At 37.9% G+C, this 19,093-nt stretch overlaps 1 protein-coding gene across 5 annotated transcripts in view; it reads right to left on the bottom strand.

Annotated features, from left to right (window-relative positions):
* Positions 1-195: 195 nt before the first annotated feature.
* NDRG1 (N-myc downstream regulated 1) overlaps positions 196-19,093 on the bottom strand; it is a 70,306-nt gene continuing 51,408 nt past the window's right edge. For all 5 annotated transcript variants that reach the window (XM_072151155.1, XM_072151157.1, XM_072151158.1 and 2 more), the window contains 12 exons: positions 18,559-18,679; positions 17,261-17,323; positions 16,880-16,940; positions 16,069-16,155; positions 14,331-14,387; positions 13,570-13,673; positions 8,958-9,014; positions 8,446-8,497; positions 7,517-7,564; positions 6,778-6,813; positions 6,635-6,686; positions 196-1,716 (listed from right to left, as the gene is read on the bottom strand). In XM_072151155.1, coding sequence (XP_072007256.1) covers positions 1,460-1,716; positions 6,635-6,686; positions 6,778-6,813; positions 7,517-7,564; positions 8,446-8,497; positions 8,958-9,014; positions 13,570-13,673; positions 14,331-14,387; positions 16,069-16,155; positions 16,880-16,940; positions 17,261-17,323; positions 18,559-18,679 — 995 coding nt within the window. In that variant the 3' untranslated portion in view covers positions 196-1,459. The remainder of the gene's footprint in view (positions 1,717-6,634; positions 6,687-6,777; positions 6,814-7,516; positions 7,565-8,445; positions 8,498-8,957; positions 9,015-13,569; positions 13,674-14,330; positions 14,388-16,068; positions 16,156-16,879; positions 16,941-17,260; positions 17,324-18,558; positions 18,680-19,093) is intronic.

Raw genomic sequence — 19,093 nt, 5'->3', positions numbered from 1 at the left:
TATATATATATATATATATATATATATATATATATATATATATATATAGAGAATATTATTATAATGAAAAAATAAAATTTCCACACTCTTTGTCTACAGGAACAGAGGATTATTCACATCAATATTTTGTAGGCGACACGTACAGTCGCTTTGTTCCAATTATTCCCCCCCAAAAAAGCACAAAGACGCTGCAGAGCAAAGTTACAAGTTTATTGTTCCTCAATAAATACAATAATCCCATTCATATGTGTAATACAATGAGCTCCTTCTACTAGTTCTACACAAATCACAGTTTTCTGCCCCCAAACAATGGGAAAATTAAAATATATAGAACACTGGATAATGAGTAACATAGAAAAGGCTAAAATCAACAAATGCTGGAAAAATATTGGGTTTTTTTTTGTTTTTTTTTCATGTTTCATCAAAAAGGGGAAAATATTTAACATCCTTGAAATTTTCTGTTGCATATTTAATGATTTTTAACCTTCGTAAAATTATTATTTTTTTTTTATTCTTAAACTTCTATATTTTTGAATTAGTTCTTAATGTATTTTAAAATTAGGTGCAATGATCTTTCCTATACATTTGTTAAAAAACTCAGATAATTGGTAGCAGTCAAAGTCAATACACAGGGGGAAAAAAATTAAATCCAAAATTTTTGACCCATTTTTAACATTTTTTTTTTTTAGGTTTTTTAAAATAATTTTTAGAAGAGTATTTTTTCTATTAAATGTTGTATAATAACAGATTACGTTGTGTTCTACCCATACAGCACAATGAGAAAACCATGCAACCGTATCAAACCGAGAAAAGTTTTTCATTGCGCTAATTACGATTATTTTCTCCGTAACTGTATTTCCATTGCATAAGAAGAAAGGTCATAAAATGGGGCAAGAAAAAAAAAAGAATAAAATAAAAAAATAAGTAGATTTATTTCTCTAAAAATTCTGATAATATTTGAAAAAAAAAGATTTACATGAAAAATCCCACCTGTAGAGTAAGTGGCTTATAGTAAAAACTATTTTCTAGTATTAAAACTATTAAAATAGATTTAAAAGCACAAAACATTCATAAATATTTTCAATTATTTATTTACATTTTTTTGCGTTAAATTGCCCATTATTGCTGCAAACTCCATTAAATTGAGTGTTATTAAAATAAAAAAAAAATAAAATAAAAAAATGCCAGTGTTATGTAAGCACAATCATCACAGATTTGACTTGTGCGGATACCACAGGGTGAAGTTTCCATAAGCTTCCGCTATGTTTTTGGAGTGTTTCACGACTACGAGTAGCTATGTACTAAATGTTGCGCTTAACAATCTTTGGTCCTTGAAAATTTAAGTTTTTTGGAATTTTTTGTCAGCTTTAACCCTTTGGCTATCATGATAATACTCTCCAGAGCTGCTTCATCTGTACAATTGGCAGGAAAGTTTACAGCGATCGGTGAGATCGTGGATTTAGCAGGAGACTTCCATAGACTTGACGTTGTTTTGGTCGGCGTTGGTGTTGTTGACCTCCATCCTGGTGTCGGTGTGGGAGCGCCCGCGGTTCCCCTCTCCGGTCTGAGCTCGGCTTCTGTTACCATCTCCGGTGTGAGAGCGGCTTCGGGACCCTTCATTAGTGTGAGACCGGCTCCGGTTACCATCCAGAGAGGAGACGCTGGCACCAGAGTTTGTTCTGGATCTTATCAGTCTGGTCATACTGGCTGCAGGCACTAAGAAAAAATACAAAGAGATTAATTAAAGATGAGCAAAAATCAGAGTGTACATGTATCTTCAACATACTTTTGGAACGGAAAGTATTCAGACCCCTTTAAATTTTTTACTCCAATTGGTAATATCAAAAAAGTTCCTCTTTTGCTAATTTCTGACACCATCTTGACAGAAAAAAAACTGAAATGTAGAGACTCATATTTAACTCACTCCATTTCCTTCCGATACTCCTTGAGATGGTTCTACTCCTTCATTGGAGTCCTGCTATTTTCAATTAAACTGATTGGACTTGATTAGGAAAGGTGCACACATGTCTATGTAAGACTTCACAGCTCACAGTGCATGTCCGAGCACATGAGAATCATGAGGTCTAAGGAACTGCCCAAGGAGCTCAGAGACAGAATTGTGGTAAGGCAAAAAAGAATTTCTGCAGCACTCAAGGTACCTAAGTGGCCTCCAAAATCCTTAGATGGAACAAGTTTGGGACAACCACAAGTCTTCCCCTACCTGGTCATCCAGCCAAACTAAGCAATCATGGGAGAAGAGCCTTGGTGAGACCCTCACTGCAGCCTACAGCAGTCGGGGCTTTATGGCAGAGTCTGGAAGCTTCTCCTCAGTACAAGACACATGAAAGCCGCATACAGGGTGCAAAACACATGGAGGATCCCGGACTATGAGGAATAAGATTCTCTGCTCTGATGAGATGAAGATTGGACTTTTTGGTGTTAATTCTAAGCGGTGGAGAAAGCCCGGAGCTGCTCATCACCTGCCAAATACAATCCCAGCAGTGACACATGGGGAGCAGCATCAGGCTATGGGGGGGACAGGACCACTGGGGGTAATGGAAGGAAAGATGAATGCAGCCAAGTACAGAGAGATCCTGGATGAGAACCTCTTCCAGATTCTCTGGACCTCAGACTGGGCCGAACCTTCTAACAAGACAATGACCCTAAGTACAAGCTAAAATAACACAGCAGAGGCTTCAGAACATCTCTGTGACCATTCCTGACCGGCCCAGCCAGAGCCCGAACCTAAACCCCATTGTCACAATGGGGGCAGAGGGCACATTAAAGAACAATAAAAAGTACTTTTTTGATCTTAAAAATTTGCTGCTATGAAATAACGAGTGAAAAGTTGAAAGTGGTCTGAAAACTTTCTGTACCTACTGTAAAAGACAGAAATATAGTAGTTATATTCTTGTACATAGGGGGCAGTATTATAGTAGTTATATTCCTTTTCCAATGGGCTCAGTATTATAGTAGTTATATTCCTGTACATAGGGGGCAGTATTATAGTAGTTATATTCCTGTACATAGGGGCAGTATTATAGTAGTTATATTATTGTACATAGGGGGCAGTATTATAGTAGTTATATTCTTGTACACAGGGGGCAGTATTATAGTAGTTATATTCTTGTACATAGGGGGCAGTATTATAGTAGTTATATTCTTGTACATAGGGGGCAGTATTATAGTAGTTATATTCTTGTACACAGGGGGCAGTATTATAGTAGTTATATTCTTGTACATAGGGGGCAGTATTATAGTAGTTATATTCTTGTACATAGGGGGCAGTATTATAGTAGTTATATTCTTGTACATAGGGGGCAGTATTATAGTAGTTATATTCCTGTACATAGGAGGCAGTATTTTAGTAGTTATATTCCTGTACATAGGGGGGAGTATTATAGCAGTTATATTCCTGTACAAAGGGGGCAGTATTATAGTAGTTATATTCCTGTACATAGGGGCAGTATTATAGTAGTTATATTCTTGTACATAGGGGCAGTATTATAGTAGTTATATTCCTGTACATAGGGGGCAGTATTATAGTAGTTATATTCCTGTACATAGGGGCAGTATTATAGTAGTTATATTCTTGTACATAGGGGGCAGTATTATAGTAGTTATATTCTTGTACATAGGGGCAGTATTATAGTAGTTATATTCCTGTACATAGGGGGCAGTATTATAGTAGTTATATTCCTGTACATATAACTACTATAATACTGCCCCCTATGTACAGGAATATAACTATTATAGTAGTTATATTCTTGTACATAGGGGGCAGTATTATAGTAGTTATATTCTTGTACATAGGGGGCAGTATTATAGTAGTTATATTCTTGTACATAGGGGGCAGTATTATAGTAGTTATATTCCTGTACATAGGGGGCAGTATTATAGTAGTTATATTCCTGTACATAGGGGGCAGTATTATAGTAGTTATATTCTTTTACATAGGGGGCAGTATTATAGTAGTTATATTCTTGTACATAGGGGCAGTATTATAGTAGTTATATTCTTGTACATAGGGGGCAGTATTATAGTAGTTATATTCTTGTACATACGGGGCAGTATTATAGTAGTTATATTCTTGTACATAGGGGGCAGTATTATAGTAGTTATATTCTTGTACATAGGGGGCAGTATTATAGTAGTTATATTGTTGTACATAGGGGGCAGTATTATAGTAGTTATATTGTTGTACATAGGGGGCAGTATTATAGTAGTTATATTGTTGTACATAGGGGGCAGTATTATAGTAGTTATATTATTGTACATAGGGGGCAGTATTATAGTAGTTATATCCTTGTACATAGGGGGCAGTATTATAGTAGTTATATCCTTGTACATAGGGGGCAGTATTATAGTAGTTATATTCTTGTACATTGGGGGCAGTATTATAGTAGTTATATACTTGTACATAGGGGGCAGTATTATAGTAGTTATATTCTTGTACATAGGGGGCAGTATTATAGTAGTTATATTGTTGTACATAGGGGGCAGTATTATAGTAGTTATATTGTTGTACATAGGGGGCAGTATTATAGTAGTTATAGTCTTGTACATAGGGGGCAGTATTATAGTAGATATATTGTTGTACATAGGGGGCAGTATTATAGTAGTTATATTGTTGTACATAGGGGGCAGTATTATAGTAGTTATATTGTTGTACATAGGGGGCAGTATTATAGTAGTTATATTCTTGTACATAGGGGGCAGTATTATAGTAGCTATATTCTTGTACATAGGGGGCAGTATTATAGTAGTTATATTCTTGTACATAGGGGCAGTATTATAGTAGTTATATTCTTGCACATAGGGGGCAGTATTATAGTAGTTATATCCTTGTACATAGGGGGCAGTATTATAGTAGTTATATTCCTGTACGTAGGGGGCAGTATTATAGTAGTTATATTCTTGTACATAGAGGGCAGTATTATAGTAGTTATATTCTTGTACATAGGGGGCAGTATTATAGTAGTTATATTCTTGTACATAGGGGGCAGTATTATAGTAGTTATATTGTTGTACATAGGGGGCAGTATTATAGTAGTTATATTGTTGTACATAGGGGGCAGTATTATAGTAGTTATATTATTGTACATAGGGGGCAGTATTATAGTAGTTATATCCTTGTACATAGGGGGCAGTATTATAGTAGTTATATCCTTGTACATAGGGGGCAGTATTATAGTAGTTATATTCTTGTACATTGGGGGCAGTATTATAGTAGTTATATACTTGTACATAGGGGGCAGTATTATAGTAGTTATATTCTTGTACATAGGGGGCAGTATTATAGCAGTTATATTCTTGTACATAGGGGGCAGTATTATAGTAGTTATATTGTTGTACATAGGGGGCAGTATTATAGTAGTTATATTGTTGTACATAGGGGGCAGTATTATAGTAGTTATATTGTTGTACATAGGGGGCAGTATTATAGTAGTTATAGTCTTGTACATAGGGGGCAGTATTATAGTAGATATATTGTTGTACATAGGGGGCAGTATTATAGTAGTTATATTGTTGTACATAGGGGGCAGTATTATAGTAGTTATATTGTTGTACATAGGGGGCAGTATTATAGTAGTTATATTCTTGTACATAGGGGGCAGTATTATAGTAGCTATATTCTTGTACATAGGGGGCAGTATTATAGTAGTTATATTCTTGTACATAGGGGCAGTATTATAGTAGTTATATTCTTGCACATAGGGGGCAGTATTATAGTAGTTATATCCTTGTACATAGGGGGCAGTATTATAGTAGTTATATTCCTGTACGTAGGGGGCAGTATTATAGTAGTTATATTCTTGTACATAGAGGGCAGTATTATAGTAGTTATATTCTTGTACATAGGGGGCAGTATTATAGTAGTTATATTCTTGTACATAGGGGGCAGTATTATAGTAGTTATATTCTTGTACATAGAGGGCAGTATTATAGTAGTTATATTCCTGTACATTGGGGGCAGTATTATAGTAGTTATATTCTTGTACATAGAGGGCAGTATTATAGTAGTTATATTCTTGTACATAGAGGGCAGTATTATAGTAGTTATATTCCTGTACATTGGGGGCAGTATTATAGTAGTTATATTCTTGTACATAGAGGGCAGTATTATAGTAGTTATATTCCTGTACATTGGGGGCAGTATTATAGTAGTTATATTCTTGTACATAGGGGGCAGTATTATAGTAGTTATATTCTTGTACATAGGGGGCAGTATTATAGTAGTTATATTCTTGTACATAGGGGGCAGTATTATAGTAGTTATATTCTTGTACATAGGGGGCAGTATTATAGTAGTTATATTCATGTACATAGGGGGCAGTATTATAGTAGTTATATTCTTGTACATAGGGGGCAGTATTATAGTAGTTATATTCTTGTACATAGGGGGCAGTATTATAGCAGTTATATTCTTGTACATAGGGGGCAGTATTATAGTAGTTATATTCTTGTACATAGGGGGCAGTATTATAGTAGTTATATTCTTGTACATAGGGGGCAGTATTATAGCAGTTATATTCTTTCTTTCCAACTTTGCTCTGAAAAGATAGGATCAGGAACCTATTCTAATTGTATAGACCTTATAATTGATATTGTCTACATTAAAATGATAACTTACTGTATCCCATTCCTTGGACAAAATATTTAAAGGCTTCGGCGAGCTTGGCCGGCTAAAAACAATGAAGAATGGTATATGTTAAAGACCAGAAGTTATCACTTATTATAATATTTTTTTTACTCCGTTCTTTTTTTCATAATTACCTGAACAACTTGTGGAAATCCTCCACAGTCCGACATCTAAAAGGAAAATGATATAATGATAGGTTAAAAAAAACAAACAAAAATATTTTAACTTCTAAACTGACCACATCACATGACCCCTCCTGACCATGTGACCCCCTCCTGACCATGTGACCCCTCCTGACCATGTGACCCCCCTCCTGACCATGTGACCCCCCTCCTGACCATGTGACCCCTCCTGACCATGTGACCCCCCTCCTGACCATGTGACTCCTCCTGACCATGTGACCCTCCTCCTGACAATGTGACTCCTCCTGACCATGTGACCCCCCTCCTGACCATGTTACCCCTCCTGACAATGTGACCCCCCTCCTGACAATGTGACCCCTCCTGACCATGTGACCCCTCCTGACCATGTGACCCCTCCTGACCATGTGACCCCTCCTGACCATGTGACCCCCCCTCCTGACCACGTGACCCCCCTCCTGACCACGTGACCCCCCTCCTGACCACGTGAACCCCCCCTGAATACTTCTTTGTATTACCAAATTTTGGGGCAACCAGATTATTTTTTATATTATTGAAAACCCCATGTAATGGTCAGAAGATGCCTCCACTTTCTACTGTAGAAAACCCATCAAACAGAGCTGGAATCTCATAGGCTTGAAGCCAAGGGACGCAGCCATGGGGGTCCGGTTTAGCCATTACTCTGTCAATCGATAGTGACACCTTGGCCAATGAGAAGGTTCTTGGGTCTTACCTTTAGTAGTGTCGTCTTAGTTGGATCCAGTTTTGAGTTGCATTCCACCTTAACAAAGTTGAAAAACAACAATTTTATATTGTTATGTCAAATTCTACAAAAATACACTCAAATTTTTTTACAACATTGACCATAGATAAGTAGAACATAAAACAGCTACGATTTGGTTGGATGGTCCCTATTAGAGCATCTGGCATGGGGTTAGAAAAAATTTGCTCTCGATTTTGGGTGTTGGAGGCCACTACTATGCCTTGGCTAGTGTATTCATCAACATGAAGAAAACAAAATCTCTTCCCATGGAGAAGACATGGCTATGACTAAATGGAAATTTTAAATTCGAGACCCCCCCCCTGCTCCCTTCTACTACCTAGATTGGTAGCTTCATTCTGGAGGACCATCTCCATTGATGGACCAATTTGGTGGCTGATGTCCAATATGGTGCCACCGCCTTCCCACAATGTAATGACTTGTAGTCATAAAAGGAATTAAACCTTAAACCCCCATGTGACGGCTTATTGGGTATTGAACCTACCTGCTGGTATAGGTAGGTTGCTTGGACTTTCTTGAAGACAACAAGTTATCTCTATGTAACATCTAGTAGTTGGCCGATAGACATTATAAGGGATCGGTTGTTCGATAAAATTTTAAGAACTGGGTAAGACCAAGCAAAGACCATCTTTCTGATATTAACCTCCCCACACTAGACCTAAAAAAGTTACTTTTTGGCCAATAAACATGGACATGCATTGGATGGAGGACTCTTTCAGAGAAAGTCTTATGGACCAAAAGTCCATTTTCCACCCAATTTCTTTAAGTTTCCTCTAGATCATCCCTGTAAGGGCCACGTCTCACATAGTCCCACCACTCCAGATAACAGAGGAAGCCTGGGATGTCTTAACTATAATGAAAGAATTAGGTTGGGAACCTACCACAGCATCTACAGCAGGAGAACTATCACCGACAACCAGAAGAGCAGGACACCTGGAATACAAGAGGAGAACGATCTGAGGTCTTCATCTCCTGGTCACATCAGAGGAGCACTAAGAGCATGTGGACAGGTTGACCATCATACAACAAGCATGGCTGCCAGACAATGGCCTGGTCTTCCATATTGTAGACATTACATAAAAGCAAATGGTTTCATCAATGTTGGTCGCTGGTTAAGTTTTCACTGAAGATAAAAATTTGGTGGAGTCATGGAGCCTCCAGTCTGTTTTCTTCACTTTTATCCAAATATTGATGGAGGAGAACTCTTATCTTAACCTCTGCAAATTACACTGAGCAAAACTCTAAGCTCCTCAGAGGCGGAGCTTAATATCCCACAAAGATATAGGAAAAATAAGACTTCTACATTAAAACTGGTGGCTGAAAAGACCAACAAAGTTTAATATTAAATTGTTGGGGTTTTTTTTTTATTTTTTTTTTTTAATTCACAACTTACTTTAATGTAACTGGATTAATTCCAGGTATCGGACGTTCAATCTCAAGGTCTCTTCGGCTGCAAAAATAAAAAATAAACTTGACTAATGTAGTACAACACAGTATTATAGTTATATAGTTCTTGTAGATAGGAAGCAGTATTACAGCAGTTATATTCCTTTACATAGGGGGCAGTATTATAGTAGTTATATTCTTGTACATAGGGGGCAGTATTATAGTAGTTATATTCCTGTACATAGGGGCAGTATTACAGCAGTTATATTCCTTTACATAGGGGGCAGTATTACAGCAGTTATATTCCTGTACATAGGGGGCAGTATTATAGTAGTTATATTCTTGTACATAGGGGGCAATATTACAGCAGTTATATTCCTTTACATAGGGGGCAGTATTACAGCAGTTATATTCCTGTACATAGGGGGCAGTATTATAGTAGTTATATTCTTGTACATAGGGGGCAGTATTATAGTAGTTATATTCTTGTACATAGGGGGCAGTATTATAGTAGTTATATTCTTGTACATAGGGGGCAGTATTATAGTAGTTATATCCCTGTACATAGGGGGCAGTATTATAGTAGTTATATTCCTGTACATAGGGGGCAGTATTATAGTAGTAACATTCCTGTACATAGGGGGCAGTATTATAGTAGTTATATTCTTGTACATAGGGGGCAGTATTATAGTAGTTATATTCCTGTATATAGGGAGCAGTATTATAGTAGTTATATTCCTGTACATAGGGGGCAGTATTATAGTAGTTATATTCTTGTACATAGGGGGCAGTATTATAGTGGTTATATTCTTGTACACAGGGGGAAGTGTTATAGTAGTTATATTCTTGTACATAGGGGACAGTATTATAGTAGTTATATTCTTGTACATAGGGGGCAGTATTATAGTAGTTATATTCTTGTACATAGGGGCAGTATTATAGCAGTTATATTCTTGTACATAGGGGGCAGTATTATAGTAGTTATATTCTTGTACATAGGGGGCAGTATTATAGCAGTTATATTCTTGTACATAGGGGGCAGTATTATAGTAGTTATATTCTTGTACATAGGGGACAGTATTATAGTAGTTATATTCTTGTACATAGGGGACAGTATTATAGTAGTTATATTCTTGTACATAGGGGGCAGTATTATAGTAGTTATATTCTTGTACATAGGGGCAGTATTATAGTAGTTATATTCTTGTACACAGGGGACAGTATTATAGTAGTTATATTCTTGTACATAGGGGAAGTATTATAGTAGTTATATTCTTGTACATAGGGGACAGTATTATAGTAGTTATAATCTTGTACATAGGGGGCAGTATTATAGTAGTTATATTCTTGTACATAGGGGGCAGTATTATAGTAGTTATATTCTTGTACATAGGGGGCAGTATTATAGTAGTTATATTCTTGTACATAGGGGGCAGTATTATAGTAGTTATATTCTTGTACACAGGGGGCAGTATTATAGTAGTTATATTCTTGTACATAGGGGAAGTATTATAGTAGTTATATTCTTGTACATAGGGGACAGTATTATAGTAGTTATAATCTTGTACATAGGGGGCAGTATTATAGTAGTTATATTCTTGTACATAGGGGGCAGTATTATAGTAGTTATATTCTTGCACATAGGGGAAGTATTATAGTAGTTATATTCTTGTACATAGGGGACAGTATTATAGTAGTTATAATCTTGTACATAGGGGGCAGTATTATAGTAGTTATATTCTTGTACATAGGGGGCAGTATTATAGTAGTTATATTCTTGTACATAGGGGGCAGTATTATAGTAGTTATATTCTTGTACACAGGGGGCAGTATTATAGTAGTTATATTCTTGTACATAGGGGGCAGTATTATAGTAGTTATATTCTTGCACATAGGGGGCAGTATTATAGTAGTTATATTCTTGTACATAGGGGGCAGTATTATAGTAGATATATTCTTGTACATAAGGGGCAGTATTATAGCAGTTATATTCCTGTACATAGAGGGTAGTATTATAGTAGTTATATTCTTGCACATAGGGCAGTATTATAGTAGTTATATTCTTGTACATAGGGGGCAGTATTGTAGTAGTTATATTCTTGTACATAGGAGGCAGTATTATAGTAGTTATATTCTTGTACATAGGGGGCAGTATTATAGAAGTTATATTCCTGTACATAGGGGGCAGTATTATAGAGGTTATATTCTTGTACATAGGGGGCAGTATTAAAGTAGTTATATTCCTGTACATAGGGGCAGTATTATAGTAGTTATATTCCTGTACATAGGGGGCAGTATTATAGTAGTTATATTCCTGTACATAGGGGGCAGTATTATAGTAGTTATATTCTTGTACATAGGGGGCAGTATTATAGTAGTTATATTCTTGTACATAGGAGGCAGTATTATAGTAGTTATATTCTTGTACATAGGGGGCAGTATTATAGAGGTTATATTCTTGTACATAGGGGGCAGTATTAAAGTAGTTATATTCCTGTACATAGGGGCAGTATTATAGTAGTTATATTCCTGTACATAGGGGGCAGTATTATAGTAGTTATATTCCTGTACATAGGGGGCAGTATTATAGTAGTTATATTCTTGTACATAGGGGGCAGTATTATAGTAGTTATATTCTTGTACATAGGGGGCAGTATTATAGTAGTTATATTCTTGTACATAGGGGGCAGTATTATAGTAGTTATATTCTTGTACATAGGGGGCAGTATTATAGTAGTTATATTCTTGTACATAGGGGGCAGTATTATAGTAGTTATATTCTTGTACATAGGGGGCAGTATTATAGTAGTTATATTCTTGTACATAGGGGGCAGTATTATAGTAGTTATATTCTTGTACATAGGGGGCAGTATTATAGTAGTTATATTCTTGTACATAGGGGACAGTATTATAGTAGTTATATTCTTGTACATAGGGGACAGTATTATAGTAGTTATATTCTTGTACATAGGGGGCAGTATTATAGTAGTTATATTCTTGTACATAGGGGCAGTATTATAGTAGTTATATTCTTGTACACAGGGGACAGTATTATAGTAGTTATATTCTTGTACATAGGGGAAGTATTATAGTAGTTATATTCTTGTACATAGGGGACAGTATTATAGTAGTTATAATCTTGTACATAGGGGGCAGTATTATAGTAGTTATATTCTTGTACATAGGGGGCAGTATTATAGTAGTTATATTCTTGTACATAGGGGGCAGTATTATAGTAGTTATATTCTTGTACATAGGGGGCAGTATTATAGTAGTTATATTCTTGTACACAGGGGGCAGTATTATAGTAGTTATATTCTTGTACATAGGGGAAGTATTATAGTAGTTATATTCTTGTACATAGGGGACAGTATTATAGTAGTTATAATCTTGTACATAGGGGGCAGTATTATAGTAGTTATATTCTTGTACATAGGGGGCAGTATTATAGTAGTTATATTCTTGCACATAGGGGAAGTATTATAGTAGTTATATTCTTGTACATATGGGACAGTATTATAGTAGTTATAATCTTGTACATAGGGGGCAGTATTATAGTAGTTATATTCTTGTACATAGGGGGCAGTATTATAGTAGTTATATTCTTGTACATAGGGGGCAGTATTATAGTAGTTATATTCTTGTACATAAGGGGCAGTATTATAGCAGTTATATTCCTGTACATAGAGGGCAGTATTATAGTAGTTATATTCTTGCACATAGGGCAGTATTATAGTAGTTATATTCTTGTACATAGGGGGCAGTATTGTAGTAGTTATATTCTTGTACATAGGAGGCAGTATTATAGTAGTTATATTCTTGTACATAGGGGGCAGTATTATAGAAGTTATATTCCTGTACATAGGGGGCAGTATTATAGAGGTTATATTCTTGTACATAGGGGGCAGTATTAAAGTAGTTATATTCCTGTACATAGGGGCAGTATTATAGTAGTTATATTCCTGTACATAGGGGGCAGTATTATAGTAGTTATATTCCTGTACATAGGGGGCAGTATTATAGTAGTTATATTCTTGTACATAGGGGGCAGTATTATAGTAGTTATATTCTTGTACATAGGAGGCAGTATTATAGTAGTTATATTCTTGTACATAGGGGGCAGTATTATAGAGGTTATATTCTTGTACATAGGGGGCAGTATTAAAGTAGTTATATTCCTGTACATAGGGGCAGTATTATAGTAGTTATATTCCTGTACATAGGGGGCAGTATTATAGTAGTTATATTCCTGTACATAGGGGGCAGTATTATAGTAGTTATATTCTTGTACATAGGGGGCAGTATTATAGTAGTTATATTCTTGTACATAGGGGGCAGTATTATAGTAGTTATATTCTTGTACATAGGGGGCAGTATTATAGTAGTTATATTCTTGTACATAGGGGGCAGTATTATAGTAGTTATATTCTTGTACATAGGGGGCAGTATTATAGTAGTTATATTCTTGTACATAGGGGGCAGTATTATAGTAGTTATATTCTTGTACATAGGGGGCAGTATTATAGTAGTTATATTCTTGTACATAGGGGGCAGTATTATAGTAGTTATATTTTTGTACATAGGGGCAGTATTATAGTTGAGGATGCTGTCAGTATTACCTGTTATATGACTTGACAAAGAGGGCGAGGTTATTCTGGTTGATGTCGTTGATGATGTGCTGGCGGTAGGTGTACACTAGGTCGTGGTTGCTGTGAATTTCATCCTTGATACAAAAGGAAAAAAATAGAGTTCAGCTTAAACGATTAGATGAGCGTCAGACACTGGAGCTCTGCTCTAGTTATGAATTTCTGAATCTAGGTCAGTAAACAAGCTGCTTCACCCGAGGACAAAAAAAACACATAAAACAACAAAGATGAGACCTGGGGAGAGGGACGGGACGGGGTGAGATGTAATGTGGATAAAAGCTCGTGTCTCCTGTGTTACATAACGGCCTTGATTCAATGCTGCAGCATATAACAGGAGATACTTGTAGGGCAGCAGAACATGACATATACATGACCCACATGACACATGAGCCCCATATACAATCCCTGGACCCCCAGACATCACATGCTACTTGTAACTTTGCTGTCTGTGCGGCAGGAGGACCAACGTGTGACTACTATCCATGGATGGAACTTTATGGGATTGTTGTAGGGTTTTGGAGTGTGGGAGGAAACAGGAGGACCCGGCGGAAACCCACGAAAACACAGAGAGAACATACAAACTCTTTGTAGATTTTGACCTGGTTGGGACTTGAACCCAGTACCCCAGTGCTGCAAGGCTGTAATGCTAACCACTGAGCCACCGTGCTGCCCTAATGTTTTATAGACCAACATATTCTGTGTTTTCTACAGAATTTATTTTATTATAAACTTACCTTGGAAAATAGATGTGAAATCACCATATCGGGCAATCCGTGGGTAAGTCCTGAAATCTGGTAAGCAAAAGAAAAAAGTTAAAATAATTAAAAACAAAAAAAGATTGAGAAAAACGTATCTGAACCCAATCAATGTGCGCCGTCTGGGGCCAATGTCTCAACATCCATTGAATTGTAAAGAGAGAGCTGTGCGGGATCTAATTGGTGAAGCAACAGTAATCCCTCCTCCGAGGAACCATGTTGAAGCATCTGATTGGTCGCTTTATTTTCTATGTATATTGGGGAGAGGATGGGTGCAGTCCATTATTGTAGTGAGCTCTACTTTATCTTAAATTGTGTCTTACACTTATAAGGGCATTATGGGAACATAGCAGCTCTTTTTGAGAATTAGCACCGACCTCTGTCCAAGTGTAGTGGCATTTGTGGTTTTTGTGATCAAAAATTCCTTTATATATGAGGTTTAAAAAGAACCTGTCAGTAACCTAGCAGCCCCATGTAGGGTATGACATGTTATACCTAGAATTCTCTCCTTTATGTGAACTCTCTCCTGTTTATCTATATAAAATCTCCCCCAAAGTCAGGCAAATATGACTCGTCTCAGATGAGACAAGTCAAGTTTAGTAGCTCCAGGAGTAGTATCATTTCAGACACCCCTATCTTTTGTTCTGTAGCACCTATAAACATGCTGCTGGTGTCATATTAAAGATAAGGATCTCATTACAAGGCTTATGTGAGATACAGACAGTTAAAGTCAAAGAAAAATGCCTATTTTTTAACTGTTTCTAAGTCCAGTTGTGTAGTGACCTTCCAATTGCAAACACTAAACTTGACACATCTCATGTGAAAATGGGATGAGAAGAGTCAGATTTGTGATAGAGAAGATGGAATTCTAGGAAGTGTGGTAAAACCTGATGACAGGTTCCCTTTAAAGGGAAAAAAAGCTTTAAAGTAAAATAAACATTTATACATTAAAATGTTGACATCGAGTCGAAAGTATAAACTATTTACATCAACTTCAAAATGTCAGAAAGAAAGAAATACAATTAAAAATGTGGGGCAGAAAAGTTTAAGAAGTAAGGACATTATCACTTACTACTAGGGGCGTAACTACAGTGGTAGCAGCTGCTATGGGGTCCGCAGTGTTAGGGGGCCCCATCATCTGACCTGACACTAAAAAATGAGGGATGTGCACCATTATACTGTATACATATTATGCTGCGTATATATATATAACATATGTGATGTATACAGGCTGTATATATGTGTGTATCCGTGATGTGTATATACTGTATGTGATGGGTTTATGCTCTATATGTGTGTGTATATGTGTAAGAATATAGAAATGTGAGTGTATGAGTGAGGAGCTGTATGTGTATGTATATAGTTATATCAATGTGTATATGAGTGTAATATGTATATACAAGTGTAGGGGGGCCCCATTTAGCAGTCTGCTATGGGGCCCTGCCTCTCCTAGTTACTTATTATCCCCATCATATCCAGATGTTGCAGCATTAATGAAGTTTAGATGATGAAGTTACATTTTTGGGATGATCTAAATAAAAAGTTGCACAAAGTAGCTAAACCTTTGCCCAAATTCCATCTTCGGGTCCCTGGGTGCCATAGTGGGGGTTCTAGGATGGGCTTAAGGGAAAGATCCATTAATATTAGTCGCCCATACAATGTGGATACTACAGTCTATGGAGAAATATTTTGCAGTGTTTGGGTGGCGCCCCATTACCTTGGTCGCGGCCCAGTCCATCCAGCCCTCGGCACAGGGGTTGATGTTAATGAGCACCAGGCCTTCCACCATGCTGGGGTGGTTCAGCTGGAACACAAAGAGATCACAATTTAGTAAATTTCCAGCGATTCATGCGGAGCGTCTGCAGCTGGAGCCAGCGACATTCCCCGGCCGGTTTGTTCTGAATTAAGCAAAAGTCATCTAATCCCTCTAATGGATTTTAATGAGAACTTCATGTTCCGTGTAGAAACCATAAACTTTGTATCAGACTGTCCATGGCTCAGTACAGATGTAGCGGAGCTGAGTTTGTCATTTGGCACAATCCGTAATTACTTTACAGCTTGTGCTTTCAGGATTGTAACGTTATCTTAAAGGGGTTTTCCATTTGTCAGCCCGATGAGGCTAGTCGGGAGCCCTGACCACCTAATCAGGAGCCCTGACCACCTAATCAGGAGCCGATGACCAGTAAGTACACTCCACTTTTTTTCCCATACTCCGTCACTCTGGAGTTCTATAGAATTTCAGAAAAACCCCTTTAACCACAGGAATAATAGTCATTCACCTTTAAATAACCTGCATTATGATCTGATTGGCAGAGGGAGATCACATGACTCCCATCCCCACTCCTTGTGGGTGGGACACATCGTTTTACATTATTACTTACTGATAGGTTCCCAGGTGGGGAGTTTTGGGGGGGGGGGGGGTCATTTAGTAGATAAAATACTTTCAGAGAGGATTGATCAGGGATTATTTTTTAACACACGCAATCAAGAAATCAGTTCAGTTTCTGTTCTCTATGAGTGACACTTACAGCAAATCGAGTGAGGATATAGGCACCAGCTCCGATTCCCAGTCCCAGGACACTCTTCAAACTGTCAATATAAAAAAAATGCATAAAAATGTATCACTTCCTCTAAAATTATCTCATCATTTGCTAAAGGGAGAGCAAGATCTGAACCAATCAAGAATGTGGCCTGGTAGCCCCTCCCCTAACCACACCCCTGCGGAACCGGTTATAAAAAAAATGAAGAATTTCCAGTAAGGATGGAGGTGCCCAATGAATGAATCCACCTACATCAGGCGAGTTCCCCCTTATCCTTCTACTTACATCGCAAGCGACTATTTTTTTAGACAAACACTTAAAAAACTCATGTTGGGGGTCTGGAGGCTCTGCAAAGGAGTTGATCCTTACCCCAGCTGCTGTACAACACCAGGTAGCATTTCGGCCAGTTGGTCCATTGAAGGGTAGACATACCTGAGAAGACATACAAGTATTATTATCTTTATTGTTGGTAATTCGGGGGTGGAGTAAGACCACCCATGGGCCCTGGGTTGTACGACTATTATGGCCCCTACAAGTCTGGAATCACTTCCTACATCTGGGACTAGAATCAGGATGTGTCCCTTCTGCTGCTTTCAATATGTGGTTTCAGGACCTTTGGAGGTCCTTCAAAGGTCCTGAAATGGCTCTTGTGTACATGTGCATTGAGAGCAGGAACAGATGTACGAGTATTTCATGGGTGAAAGTCCTTGTCAGTATAAAATTTGGTTGGTGGTTTGGGTGGCCATGGGCCCCCTAGAAGGCTTGGGCCCCGGGCTACCACCCAAACCACCGGTGTTATATTCCACTACTGGTTGGTGCCTATCTGACTTGTCATTGTTATTGGGAACCATTGGCACATGCACTGAGCTCCTCGTCTGTAACAATGATCACAAAATTCAATATATCAGTGACGTAGGATTCCTGAGCCTACTGACAATCCCTATCAAGACTTGGTGCGGGGTTTTCATCAGATCGCAAAAATGATGGGGCAACAGTATCCTGGGTATGTTCCCCTGCACTATATAGGAACAGCAAATCATCCCATTACACTCATGATCAGTAGGACCCCCCTCAATCAATGAGTAAGGACGGGGTATCCCCTGCCAATGCACTTTAGCTGGGTGGGCGGGGCATTTAGATTTGGACAAGAGACATCACTAAACCCGAGCAATGACATCATTTAAAGGGGGATTTCCAATATTCATGAAATAATAAGAACATAGCCTCAAAATATGATCAATGGAACTAACTACTGAGGCTTCCAATATTCGATGTGAGTCCTAGCAGGTAAGTGGACAATCATAGATTGATCAACTGGAGGATATAGAGAAGAATATACACTTTTTTTCCCCCCAAAACAGTGCCACACCTGCACTCAGGTTGTGTGCGGTACTGCAGCCAATCCCATTCCATGTTAGAAATAATTTTGGAATTAGCCCCATTATGTGTTGACAGCCAGAACCTGCGCCCATAATAAGACGCTTCTCGTCACTGAGCCGGACTTATCTGCGATTTCCACCGCTGCAGTCACTAATCATTACTAAATCTTCCTTCTGATAAGCCTCATTGGCATTGACAGGGCTTAGTGCCCCATTAACCTCTTATGCCCCAGAGTCACTAATCTGGGCACGTAAACACAACGCCAATCATCTCATTATGGGCCTTACCCAGCCGGGAAAGACGCGGCTCCTTCGTGCTGCCCGGGCGCGTCCACATGGCACACGGAGAAGTGCTGCGTGATCTCGTGCATGTCTTCATAGTTAAAGAGGGAGTTGAAGCAGGTTTTATCTGGAATTTAGAATTTTTACAATTTGCGTCGTTCTAGAATTTAGAGATTCCGAAAGTAAAAAAGAAAGTTTCTCCCTAATCACGTGCAAAATTCTCCATAGACTGCGGCTTCAGCGCCATATATTGAATTATTGGCTCCACCAAGACCATAAATATGGGAGCACAATATGATGTGATGTGATGTGAGGTCACAATACTGTAACAGCATCTACATCTAAAGAAAACCTTGGGGCGGACACTACTAAGTATCAAAATACCCCAGGTCACAAGAGGTTAAAATAAGTTCTATGGCTTTACCACAGCAATTCATGCTTTTCTTTATGTATAGTAGAGAAATGATGGCAGCATGTTATAGAGCAGGAGGAGCTGAGCAGATTGTATATAGTGTCCTATCTGCAGGCAGCATGTTATAGA

This window comes from Engystomops pustulosus, chromosome 5 (genome assembly GCF_040894005.1).
Source record: "Engystomops pustulosus chromosome 5, aEngPut4.maternal, whole genome shotgun sequence".
Classification (NCBI taxonomy): domain Eukaryota; kingdom Metazoa; phylum Chordata; class Amphibia; order Anura; family Leptodactylidae; genus Engystomops; species Engystomops pustulosus.
The sequence above is the reverse complement of the archived record's forward strand: the minus strand, read 5'-3'. Positions and strand labels throughout refer to the sequence as shown.